This window comes from Trichechus manatus, unplaced genomic scaffold (genome assembly GCF_000243295.1).
Source record: "Trichechus manatus latirostris isolate Lorelei unplaced genomic scaffold, TriManLat1.0 scaffold00208, whole genome shotgun sequence".
Classification (NCBI taxonomy): Eukaryota; Metazoa; Chordata; class Mammalia; order Sirenia; family Trichechidae; genus Trichechus; species Trichechus manatus.
Window position 1 is genome coordinate 2,094,756 of NW_004444144.1, and position 12,523 is coordinate 2,107,278.

General features: G+C 44.2%; 1 protein-coding gene and 1 long non-coding RNA gene across 2 annotated transcripts in view; one reads left to right on the forward strand and one right to left on the reverse strand.

Moving 5' to 3' along the window:
* Positions 1-6,512: 6,512 nt before the first annotated feature.
* Positions 6,513-9,177, reverse strand: LOC101346015 (uncharacterized). Its single transcript, XR_002825875.1, has 3 exons — positions 9,110-9,177; positions 6,746-6,840; positions 6,513-6,634 (listed from the first exon to the last, which is right to left on the reverse strand). It is a non-coding gene; the product is annotated as an uncharacterized LOC101346015 (long non-coding RNA).
* A 2,946-nt stretch (positions 9,178-12,123) lies between these two features.
* LOC101346268 (all-trans-retinol 13,14-reductase-like) overlaps positions 12,124-12,523 on the forward strand; it is a 25,822-nt gene continuing 25,422 nt past the window's right edge. Inside the window, 1 exon segment of the mRNA XM_023742349.1 lies at positions 12,124-12,212. Coding sequence (XP_023598117.1) covers positions 12,124-12,212 — 89 coding nt within the window.

Here is a 12,523-nt window from a genome sequence, read left to right on the forward strand (position 1 = left end):
TAAATTATCTACTTCAGTTTGTGTTAGATTAGGTAGGTAGTGTGTTTCTAGAAATTTGTCCATTTCTTCTAGGTTTTCAAATTTGTTGGGATACAATTTTTCATAGTATTCTGTTATGATCCTTTTTATCTCAGTTGGTTCTGCTGTAATGTCGCCCATCTCATTTTTTATTTTGGTTATTTGCATTTTCTCATTCTTTTCCTTTGGCAATTTGGCCATTGGTTTGTCCATTTTATTGATCCTTTCAAAGAACCAACTTCTAGTCTTGTTGTTTCTTTCTATTGCTTTTCTGTTTTCAATTTCATTTATTTCTGTTCTGATCTTTGTTATTTTCTTTTTTCTGATGACTGTGGACTTCCTTTACTGCTCTTTTTCTATTTGTTGGAGTTGTAGGGTTAAGGTACTGATTTTGGCCCTTTCTTTTCTGATGTGTGCATTTATTGCTATGAATTCTCCTCTGAGCACTGCTTTTGCTGTGTCACACAGGTTTTGGTATGTTGTGTTTTCATTCTCATTTGATTCTAGGATTTTTTTAATTTTGTTTTTAATTTACTCAATTACTGTTTTTTAAGCAAAGTATTATTCAGTTTCCATATATTTGATTTTTTTCCCTGTTTTTCCTGTTATTGATTTCTAGTTTTATAGCATTGTGGTCAGCGAAGATGCTACATATTATTTCCATGTTTTTTAATTTATAGAGGCTTCTTTGTGGCCTGCGATATGGTCTATTCTGGAGAATTATCCATGTATGTTGGAGAAGAATGTATACTGTGCTGCTGTTGGGTGGAGTGTTCTGTATATGTCTCTGAAGTCAAGTTGGTTAATTGTATTATTTAGATCTTCTGTATCTTTGTTTAGTTTCTATTTGTTCCATCTGTCATTGTAAGTTGTGTGTTAAAGTCTCCTACTATTATCGTGGAACTGTCAGTTTCTATTTTCCATGCTGTTAGAGTTTGTTTTATGTATTCTGGAGCTCTGTCATTGATGTGTAGATACTTATGGTTATGTCTTCTTGGTGGATTGTCCCTTTAAACATTATTTGATGCTCCTTCTTGTTTTTTATGATAGATTTTTATTTAAAGTCTATATTATCAGAGATTAATATTGCCATTCCTGCTCCTTTTGGGTTATTGTTTGCATGATATGTATTTTTTTCATCATTTGATTTTTAACCAATTTATGTCTTTGGATCTAACACATGCCACTTGTTGGCAACATATTGATGAGTCATTTTTTTTTTTTTAATCCATTCTGCCACTTTCTGTCTCTTGACTGGTACATTTAAACCATTTTCATTCATTGTGATTATTGATAGGTATGAATTTTATGTCATTTTCTGATGCTTTTTGTTGTGGTGTTGATGTTTGCTTTGTTCTGCTTAATTTTCTGTGCTAAGTTCCTTATGTTTATGTATTTTCATTTCCTTCATTGTTGTTAATTTTGCATTTACTGAGTCTTTATGGTTTTCTTCTTTATTTTGGTGAGGTTTATTAAATTTTTTGTGTGATTACTCTGACGTTTACCTTTATCTTCCTAAGTTTAAAACAGTCTTTTATTTTTTGATATTGCCATGACTTCTCCATATGGAAGTTCTATGTCTACATCACTTATTCCACCCCCCCTTTTGTTTTGAAGTTGTCATTGCTTACAGATAGATATCTCTGGTTTCCTGTTTTTGGTTCTGTAGCTTTATTTTACTTTTGAGATTTCTTTGTCTGGGTTGGCATCCTGGTGATGCCATTGTGTGGCTCATTCTCAGGTTGTTTTCTGGTGTCGTTGGTTCTCTATCCGAAGGATTCCCTTTATTTCTTGAAAGATGGTCTGGTTTTTACAAATTCCTTTAATTAACGTTTATCTGAGAATGTCCTAATTTCACCATTGTATGTATGTGATTCTTGGTTGGCAATTCTTTGCTTTCAGGGCTTTATACATGTCATCCCATTGCCTTCTTACCTGCATGGTTTTTGCCTAGAAATCAGAGCTTAGTCTTATTGGAGTCTCTTTGTAGGTGATACTTCATTTTTCCCATACTGCTCTCAGAATTCTTTATCTTTCGACTTGGAGATTTTGTTATGATATGTCTTGGTGACTTTCTTTTGGGATCTATTATGTATGGGGTTCATTGAGTTTCTTGGATGGAAATCTTCTTGTCTTTCATGCTATTTGGGAAGTTTTCTTTCAGCAGACCTTCAAAAATTCTCTGTGCTTTTTTTTTTTTTTTTGCTTTCTCCTGTTCTGGGATTCCAATCATGTGTACATTATTCCTCTTCATAATAATGTCCCACATAACTCTTAGGCTTTCTTCATTCTCTTTCATTGTTTTGTCTGGCTGTTCCTCAAACAAATTACTATCAAAGTATTTATCCTCTATTTCGCTAATTCTTTCTCCCATTGTTTCAATTCTACTTCTCTGTCCTTCGACTGACTTATCTCTTTCTGATATTTTATACTTAATCTTCTGGATTTTTAGTTGCTTTTTGTATGATTTCTGATTATCTATTTAATTTGTCATTTTGTTCTTGTATTGTTTTCCTGAATTCTTCTACAGTTTTTCTTGGTTTCATCTGTGTTTCTTTTGATCTCTTTAAGGAGCGTATATATAAGCCTTTTGAATTTTTATCAAGCAGTTCTATTACCAAGTCTTCTTCAGGAAGGTTTTCTTTCCCTTTATTTTGGTCACTTGTTTGAGCTATCTTGTCTTGTTTCTTTATATGATTTGATATTGTCTGCTGTGTCTGAGGCATTAAGGTGTTACTTTATTTATTCATGATTTTTTTGTTTTGTTTTGCTATATAAGAGTGGGCAGGTTGGGTGTGCTTCGGTGATTGCTTGTCTGGTGGCACGAGGGCATTCTCTACCTGACCCCAGGTGGATGGGGCAGCAGTGGGCAAAATGAGCCCTCATTTCTGTTCACTGTATATGTGAGACAGCTGAAGGTGTGTTGGGCAGCTACTCATTGGCAGTAAGGATTGGTCACAGTCACTAGCTGGGCAGTTGGGCAGTGTGCAAGGAGCTGGTGGGCAGCCTGGGGCATGGAGGTGCTCTCTCGGGCAGGAGAGGAGCAGGGTTGGTGGCTGGGGGGTAGAGAGGTGCACCCTTTGGTGGGGGAGGTGCGGGTCAGTCATCTGGGGCCACACAAGCATTCTCCTCAGCGGGGTGGTGAGTGGGCTGGGGAGTGCAGGTGCTGTCTGGTGAGAGAGATGGGGCAGGCGGCTACTGTTCCCAGGGGCACTCTCTCTGGAGGTGAGGGGTGGGGTGGGCAGCCGGGATCGTGCTGGTGTTCTCTCCAGTGGTGGAAGGGTGGAGTGGAGGGCCAGGGTAGTATAGATGCTCACTCCGATGGTGGAGGGGCGGGGTGAGTGGCCAGGTTGTATGCAGTTGCACTCCAGCTGGGGAGGATTGGAGTGGGTGGCCAGGTATCTTGCACTCTCTCCAATGAGGCAGGGGTAGGGGAAGCAGCAGGGTGTTGCTCAGGTGCTCTCTCCAGTGGTGGAGTGGGTGGGCAGACAGCTGGGAGTGGGAGAGGGGCAGGGTGGACTGCCAGAGTGGAGGGAAAAAAAAGAGGGGGCTCAGCTAGTGCTTCAATTTCGCAACCCACCCTATCTCTCATGTACCACCGCTGAAGAGTCACACTGTCTCTGAGTCCTGATTTCCTCCCTGCTCTATATATGCCAGGGTCCCTGAAGCTCTCATCCTCCTTCCTTTACTTTCCCTCATTAGCTCCAGTTCATATCCTGCTCACCTTGTTTCACTCTGGGTATGTCTACACAGTTTCTTTGTCTCCTACTGGGAGTTCCGTAATGTTGTATTCCTATGCTCCTCACCCAGAGTCACTGCTGGCTTTGTCTCAAAATGGCCCCGCTGTGCAGGACTGGCTGGCAGGGCACCTCCACTCCATATCTCTCTCCGTTCCTGCTGTTGTTCAGTTTCTTTTTCCAATCGGTGTTTGATCTAATTCTATACCCTTTAATTGGATGCTCAGGGTTCCAGGGTTATCATCTGTATCTGTTACATTTTGTTTCTTGGGTCTTTGCTGAAGAGGTACAGAGTAGTGTGTGTGACCAGGCTGCCATCTTGAATTGGTCTCCACATCTGTTCCTCGAAACATCTCAATTGGTATTCTGTCAATTCCTGCAGCCTTCTTTTTTGCCAGTGCCTTCAGTGCAGCTTGGACCTTTTCCTTCAATACTATTGGTTCTTGATCATATGCTACCTCCTGAAATGGTTGAACATTGACCAATTCTTTTTGGTATAGTGACTCTGTATATTCCTTCCATCTTCTTTTGATGATTCCTGAATCATTCAACATTTTGCTCATAGAATCCTTCAATATTGCAATTCAAGGCTTGAATTTTTTATTCAGTTCTTTCAGCTTGAGAAATGCTGAGCATGTTCTTCCCTTTTGGTTTTCTAACTCCAGTTCTTGGCACATTTTATTATAATACTTTACTTTGTCTTCTGAAGCGCCCTTTGAAATCTGTTCATCTCTTTTACGTCATTATTTCTTTCATTCGCTTTAGCTACTCTACGTTCAAGAGCAAGTTTCAGAGTCTCTTCTGAAATGCATTTTGGTCTTTTATTTCTTTCCTTTCTTTTCAATAACCTCTTACTTTCTTCATGTACGATGTCCTTGATGTCAATCCACAACTTCTCTGGTGTTCGGTCATTAGTGTTCAAATGCATCAAATCTGTTCTTGAGATGGTCTCTAAATTCAGGTGGAATATACTCAAGGTTGTACTTTGGCTCTCATGGATTGGTTTTAATTTTCTTCAGTTTCAACTTGAACTTGCATAAGAGCAATTGATGGCCTGTTTGTTGCACAGTCGGCCCCTGGCCTTGTTCCGACTGATGATACTGAGCTTCATCATCATCTCTTTCACCAGATGTAGTTGATTTGATTCCTATCTTTTCCATCCAGTGAGGTCCACGTGTATAGTTGCCGTTTATGTTGTGAAAAAAGATATTTGCAATGAATAAGTTGTTGGTCCTGCAGAATTCTATCATGTGCTCTCTGGTGTCACTTCTATCACCAAGATTTATATTTTCCAACTACTGATCCATCTTCTTTGTTTCCAACTTTCATATTCCAATCTCCAGTGATTTTCAATGCATCTTGATTGCATGTGTGATCAATTTCGTACTGCAGAAGTCGGTAAAAATCTTCAGTTTCTTCATATTTTGCATTAGTGGTTGGTGCATAAATTTGAATAACAGTCATATTAACTGGTCTTCCTTGTAGGTGTATGGATATTATCCTATCACTGACAGCGCTGTATTTCAAGATAGATCTTGAAATGTTCTTTTGCACGATGAATGAAATGCCATTGCTCTTCAATTTATCATTCCCGGCATAGTAGACCATATGATTGTCTGATTCAAAATGGTCAATACCAGTCCATTTCAGCTCACTAATGCTTAGGATACTCATCTTTATGCATTCCACTTCGTTTTTTATGACTTCCAATTTTCCTAGATTCACACTTCATATATTCCATGTTCTGATTATTAATGGATGTTTGCAGCTGTTTCTTCTCATTTTAAGACAATTAAATTATAGATAGGGAGGGTCAAGGGACTTCAACACATCAATACCGAAAGATTACCAAATAATGATGGGTATATAAAGTTTAAGTTTTTAAACGAAGACAGTTTCCTATTCTATACAAATGTGATTTGACGCGATTTTGAACAAAAAAAGTACACAATCCAGAAACAGTTGAAATTATTTTGTTTTACTCAGAAAATAAAATAAAAATTTCACCAATACACAAAAAAAAAAAAAAAGAGGGAAAAAAATTCCAGATTCCAAACCATATCTCTCTAATAGTTTCCCATCTCACTGAGAGTAAATGTTTTATAATGGCGTATAACGCCACACGTGGTCTTTTCTCCCATCACTCTCTTCTTGGTTACTCTACTCAGACACGCTCCTTGCTATTTCTCAAGCACAGCAAGCGTGTTCCACCTCAGGGTCTTTGCATTTGCTGCACCATCTTCCTGGAATGCTTCCCCCCAGATATTTTATCTCATGGTGCTGCCTGACTGGAAGAGGACTAGCTGGCCTCTCAGCCTAGTCCTAGAATCAGGATCAAGGAAAAGATGACCCATTCCTCTCTCTCACCTTGAAAGCCAAGATTTTCCCAGTGGTCTCTGTGGAGGGCACAGTCAAACTTGGAGCCAGTCAGCTTCTTGTAGATGGTCTGGATTCGGCCATGTACTGGGTCTTGGCTGTCAAGGCCACCTGTCCCAAAACACATCCACACCCTCGGTCAGACTGCCTCTTAGGGGAGGACTTCTCAGAGGCAGGTACAGCCAAGATGGATCTGGACTGTGCTCAAGATACTCTATTCTCCCACATTGGACCCCTCAGTTCCCGTGCTCTTCCCCCTCAACAGAGCACATGCAAGACCCCTGGTTAGCCTCAGCACTGTGCTGAGCAACAGTGCTCTTGGCATGGGCACACTGCAGCACCTGCCCTGTGGCAGTGCCCGTGCTGGGCTGGGCTGGCACTCACACTGAGCGATGGTCAGGACCAGGTCCCTTTCCTCATGGAGGCCCTGGTGGAGCTTTGGAGGACCGAAGAGAAGGTGCCGGAGGGCGGCAAGCCCAGTCCTTCGAACGGTTGGCTGAATTCTGGGGAGGAAGTTGGAGGCAATGGAGAGAGTGCCGGGTTTGCTTGCCTTAATGAGCTTACCCTCGAGTCCACATACAGGGACAGTTCTTGTGGAAAGAAGCAGTTCCTACCAACTGGCTGGTCTCTGGGCCAGGGAAAGGGGGCCGAAGCTGTGGTGAGCACATGCTGAGTTTCTGGAGACAGGCTCTTCCAGCTTCCAGGGTCTCTGTAAGCAGAAAGAGCTGTTCCCAGGCCCATGCATTATCAGTCAGTTCTCTGCATTTAGTCGTTTGAGCTTTCCCAGAACTAGCTGTTCCTGACTCCCGGTAAGGCTAGGAGTCCCTAGATGGTACAGTTAACATGCTCAGCTAACTGAAAGGTTGGAAGTTCGAGTCCACCCAGATGTACCTAGGAAGAAAGGCCTGGCAATCTACTTCCAAAAAATCAGTCATTGAAAACCTTACTCTGACACACACGGGGTTGTCATGAGTCAGAACTGACTCCACAGCAACTGGTTCAGTGAGGCTAGAGATGCCCAGCTGCAGAGAACCCCCATGTGGTCAGACAAAAACCAGGCCAGATTTCACAGCAGCAGCTTTTACCTTTTGTCTGCTGTCTGTCTCTGTAAAGGACATAAGTCACAAAATCGAGCAGCCTCTCAATTTCCAGGATGAGGGAGCCAGTGGGGAGGGGAGTTTACAGGGGGTCAATGCCTCTGCCGGGTAGCTGGAGCCTTCTGTCTATACCACAATCAGCACTTCCTAAACCAGGTTATGCTGGCTTCTTGTAGCTCAGGGCCACTGCCTTGAAATATTCTGATTTTGGCGGCTTCTGGCTCTCTGGGTCCTACAGTCCAACGCCATTCCTGTCATTTCAGCACCTCTCTTGAGCCGAGTTTTAGACTGAAAATCTGCAATCACATTCTCCTAAACTTACTACTGGTCACTCAAGATGCTCCAGAAAGCTCTTCCCAGCTTTTATTCTCCCCAATATTCCTTCTTTTTCCAACTCCACATATTTCTTAAATTCCCAAATAGCTTCTGGTTCCTGGAGGGAATTGCAGAGTTTCCTATATTGGCCAGGAATTATTCAGCTCCCTGCATAGGTTGCCTTGCTTCCCCCAAGGAACTACCTAGCATGATTCCAGACATCTCCATCCCTAAGAGGAAAGAGCAGGGAAACAGCTACAAAGGCACCTGTATCACAGGGCCACAGGAGCTCCATGGACACAGTCCCAGAGACGCCTCCAGGGCACTGCATGAGCCATGGGTCCTTGGCTACCATGATCCTGTGCCGCGAGAGTCTTAGGTAAGACAGGGCCCTCAATGGAAGTTTCCATCACGCCTGCTCAGGGCCCTGTCCTTGTGGAATGGATATCTGGCTCCTGGGAAGAAGCTGCTTTGCTTGAGACCCCAATTCCCATACCTTGAAGGAGGAGAGGTCTACAGTCTGGAAATGCTGCAGGGCCTCACTGAAGGAGATTAGCTACCCAGGCTGGTCTGAACTGGAGAAGACACTCCAGGATTTATAATGGTAGCCATTATACCATTTACTGAGGGCCTTCTGGTTATCACCTCCAATCCAAGCACTGGCTTGACACTGCAAACATCAGACACCTACAGCCACAACCAATCCGCTTTCAAGGGGCTGGCATTATCTGCTGGGCTGACTCCCTTTTTAGACCAGGCTGTTTAGAGGTTTGCTAGGCGGACCTCTGTAGTGAGTCGGGATAGATCCATCCTACAGGGAGCTTCCTAAATTCCACTCACCTATGAGGGGGCAAGTCCCTGCCTGGAGTGGATACCCACATAGAAGCAGGCCACCAGTTGGTTTAAGGCCTTTCCTAATTTCTACTTTGCTCCTTCTCACACCTGTATATGACCTCCTCCTCATCCTTGGTTATAGCCCACAGGGAACTAGCTTATCAGTTAGCAGTACAGGTGACGGCTGATAAAGCCCATGGAACATCTCTCCAGGAGCTCAAATGGGGCTCAGGCTGGATGGGTCCTCGTTCTATTCTCTTACCGCTCCCTCCAAACCTCTCTCAAAAAGGGACGTGAGTCAATTTTCACCCAGTCCTCAGAGCCTTCCAGCAGATGGTTTCAGCCCCCACCCCCAGGGACTTCCTTGTGCAGAGAACAACCTGCTCAACCTTCTGCAGTGCCCTGGCTGCCTGCCTCCATCCTGTGCCCAACTTCATCACTCTGCGGAGGCTGAGCCTGACTCAGGTCCTTCCTGTCTTCTCTCAGGGCTGGGTGGGGGATGGACAGGTTACTGGCCGTTTCCTGACAGCACTCATTCCCATTTCCCCCAGAGGCAGAATGTCCTCTCCTTTGGATTTGAAAAGGAGACTTTACTCTATGTCACGTAGCTAAAATGAGAACACCAGAACTCTATCTCCTAATCCCACAGTTGCAGAAACTTCTGTTACACATGAGGATGGTGTCGTTGCTGCCAGCAGGGCTGTGTGAAGGTCGTGCCGTGCCTGCAGTTACCTGTCTCTGGCTGGATGCTGTCCACGGTTTCCCATTCTTCTTGGGCTCTGAGCACTTCTGTACTTACAACTGCAATAGTGAGAAAAGGAAACACTGAGATCCAGGTATGTCTGGATCACTGTAGTAGCCCGAACCTCATCTGCTTGCCTTAGGTCTTGTCTCCTTCGAATCCCCCTTCATACAGTTGGCTGAGTGAGCTATGAAAAAGGCAGATCTGATGTCGACCCCTTCTCAAGATCCTCCAGGGATTCTCCATAACCCTCAAGGTAAAACCCAAACTCTTCAGCACAGCACCTAAGTACGTCTATAATCTGGATCCTTCTCACCTCCCAGCTTTGCCCTTGGCCTATACAGAACTAGCTGAAGGTCCTCAACAAGCTCTACCTCCTCCCACTTTGGGTGTCTTGGCACAGGCTGCCCCCTTGCTGACCAACCAGGAGGCTAGTACTCTCACCTTCACTTCCAACCCCTGCTGGCGTAGCTCATTCTCAGCCCGCAGTTAACTCGGATATCACCCTCACTGGATGTTGTCTTTCACCTCAGTCTGGACTAGGAGCCACTCCTGAGAGACACTGATACTCAGTGCTTATCATACAGCGTTGTAACTGCCTCTCCCATGAGACTGTGGGCAGGGTTCTCTAGAACCTAGCACGGTGCCTGACACATGATAGGTGCTCAACAAACGTTTGATGAATGAATGAATGAAAGCACAATACCAAAAACCAAAGCAGTTGCCTTGAGTAGATTCTGACTCATGAAGACCCCATGTGCATCAGAGTAGAACTGTGCTCCATAGGGTTTTTAATGACTGGTTTTTCAGAAGTAGATCGCCAGGCCTTTCTACCAGGGTGCCTCTCGGTGGACTTGAACCACCAACCATTCAGTTAGCAGCCCAGTGCTTAACCGTTTGTGCCACCCAGAGCCTCTGAAAGCACAATAAGAAGGGGAAAAGCAGCAGGATAGGCTCTCGAGAGCCATCACACAGGCCTTTTCTCCAAACCACAGCTGTTAGTCTCTAGCCCAAATTGCTAGGGTATTTGCTGTCACTGCCTTTCCTATAAAGGACATCAAGTAAGTGAAGGACGGAGACGCTTCAGTTTAACACCAAAAATGATCCTCCAGTCGCAGCGGTAAAAATAGTTTCGGATAGCTCCCCTCTGCCTTATAGTCTTGGCTGAAGAAGTCACATGACAATGCAATGTGTTGAGAATATACTTGACAACTGGATAAAATACTACCAAAAACTCTAAATGCTAACTGATAATGAATAAAAGAAAGTCGCTGGGAAGAGGTAGATAGAGGGTGGTCGCTAAAAGCACACCCCAGAGCTAAACTGCCTGTTTCTATTTTATCTCCAACACTTACCAGTTGTATTTCTTTGGGCAAGTTACTTAATCATCTGTAATCCCTCATAACATAGCTGTGAGCATGAGGTCATTCCACAACTTGGAAGAGTATATGGCACAAACGTAAGTGCTCAATAAATGTTAGCTATTATTATCGACACAACCATGGGCTCAGGTCCAGCAGAGTGAAGGACAGTCATAGCAGGTGAGGTGGGTCCAGAGGTCCTGAATGCTTGGATTTCTAGAAAATTCAATCTTGCCAGCCCCAAACTCTAGGTGGGGTGGCAGACAGGGAGCCTCAGGGTTTCCAAGCTAGACAACGCTAATGGAATACAGAACACTCGACTTTGGACGGTCAAGAACATAAAACATGCTGGACCCTTGGGAGATGAAAAGAAGGGACAAAGTGACTGAACAAAAACAGAAAGAGTGGAACAACAACAACGAATGCTTATTATGAGGCTGAAAAAGGTCCCTTCACTCTTCACACCCTCATCTACACACAACTTTATTCATTTATCACTCTTCAAATCCTTACCTACACCCTTTCAAATCCTCAGCAACGTGATCAATCTTTAACCCCGCACGTCTCACCTACAAACAACTTGATCAAAGACTGTGAGCCAGGAGCAGAAATGTCTGCAATAAAGGCGTGGGAATTTGCTCTCGCAGCAGGTTAGCCAACAGAGAGCACAAGGTCTCAACCAGCAATATCAGTCTGGTGCCTAAAAACTCGATGCAAATGTCCAGACTGCACAAGAGCTTCTCTTTCCTTTCCTCTTGGAACCAGGGAGGCTCCTTCTACTTCTGAAGAGGATCCTGACATAAATACTATTCTCCCCTGGCCAACAAAAGAACATGCGGAGAAAAGACACATTCTTTTGATATGTTCTACCTATTTACAATTAACCATATATCCCAAACCATCTTTCCCAAACAGGAGTGTTACTTACCGGTCCGTCTTTTAACTCTTTCTCATTATGGAAAGAGCCAGATATTTCATTCATGACTCACAACCATTTGTCCAAGTGAGCTTTGTCCTTGGCCTCAGGAAGGGGCTTAATAAGGTCCGAGATCAGAAGCTTCGGGAGAGCTGGAGATCCAACTGCTCTACATTTGCTCTCCTAAGAGAACAGTCCCTCTGTGCCATCACCAGGTGTAGGAGGTTTCAGTGAACACTGAAAGATGTCCCTGAGGTCTCTGAAGTCTCAGCCCTGCAAAAAAGAAAAAAGAAAACTGGTTTCATCATTCAGTTATGCCTCTGTTGAGAAAAATGGACTTTTAAAATCTTTAAGCAGCTGTGAGTTTATTCTGAATAAGTGAGCAGCCTACCTCTTACTACCCAGACCACACGATGGGGAAAAAGGGGGCCCTGCAGGAGTCAGGGGCCGGGTTCTCAACGTTGCCTAGAAGGCAGCAGCACCACTGTGAGCGCTGGGGTCTGTTTATGACACTGACGTTACTGGGCCCGATGGCAGCTCATCAAAGGGGTGAGGCCAATAGGCGGCACCTTGGTGGGTGGTCTTCCCTGAAGTGCTCAGGCTTTGCTCAGGTCTCAGACTCAGGTTGGGTCTGGGGGCTTAAAATACTAGATCTAATTCCTATGACATTAGAAACTCAGAATGCAGCACAACATCTAATCTCCCCTCAGTTGTCACAATATTGTACATGGAGCAGCTGTCTAGCCAGTATGGCTCTTTAATCCGCCGCTGTCTGCTCCAAGAGAAGGACTCTTCAGGTCCATTCCTCATCATGGGGTAATTGGACATAATGGAAGCCTGTCACCCCAAAACCACGCGGGATCATAAGTGGGAGGTTGGCTCACACACATTTGACAGTCAAACGTCACAGACTCGGGTGACTAAAGGAGGTGGCCTCTCTATGAGGTCAGCCCTCCACTGTGGGATATGATCTAGGTTCCCCAAAACTCGTCTGCTGGTAACAAACTGGGATCTTTGTCAGGAGGTAGGAGGCATCAATTCCTAACACTTGCAATTAGCAGGAATACTTCCTAACTCTTAGGCTGGACATTTGGCTCATTGGATTCTGGTGGGGTGGGCGTGGGGGT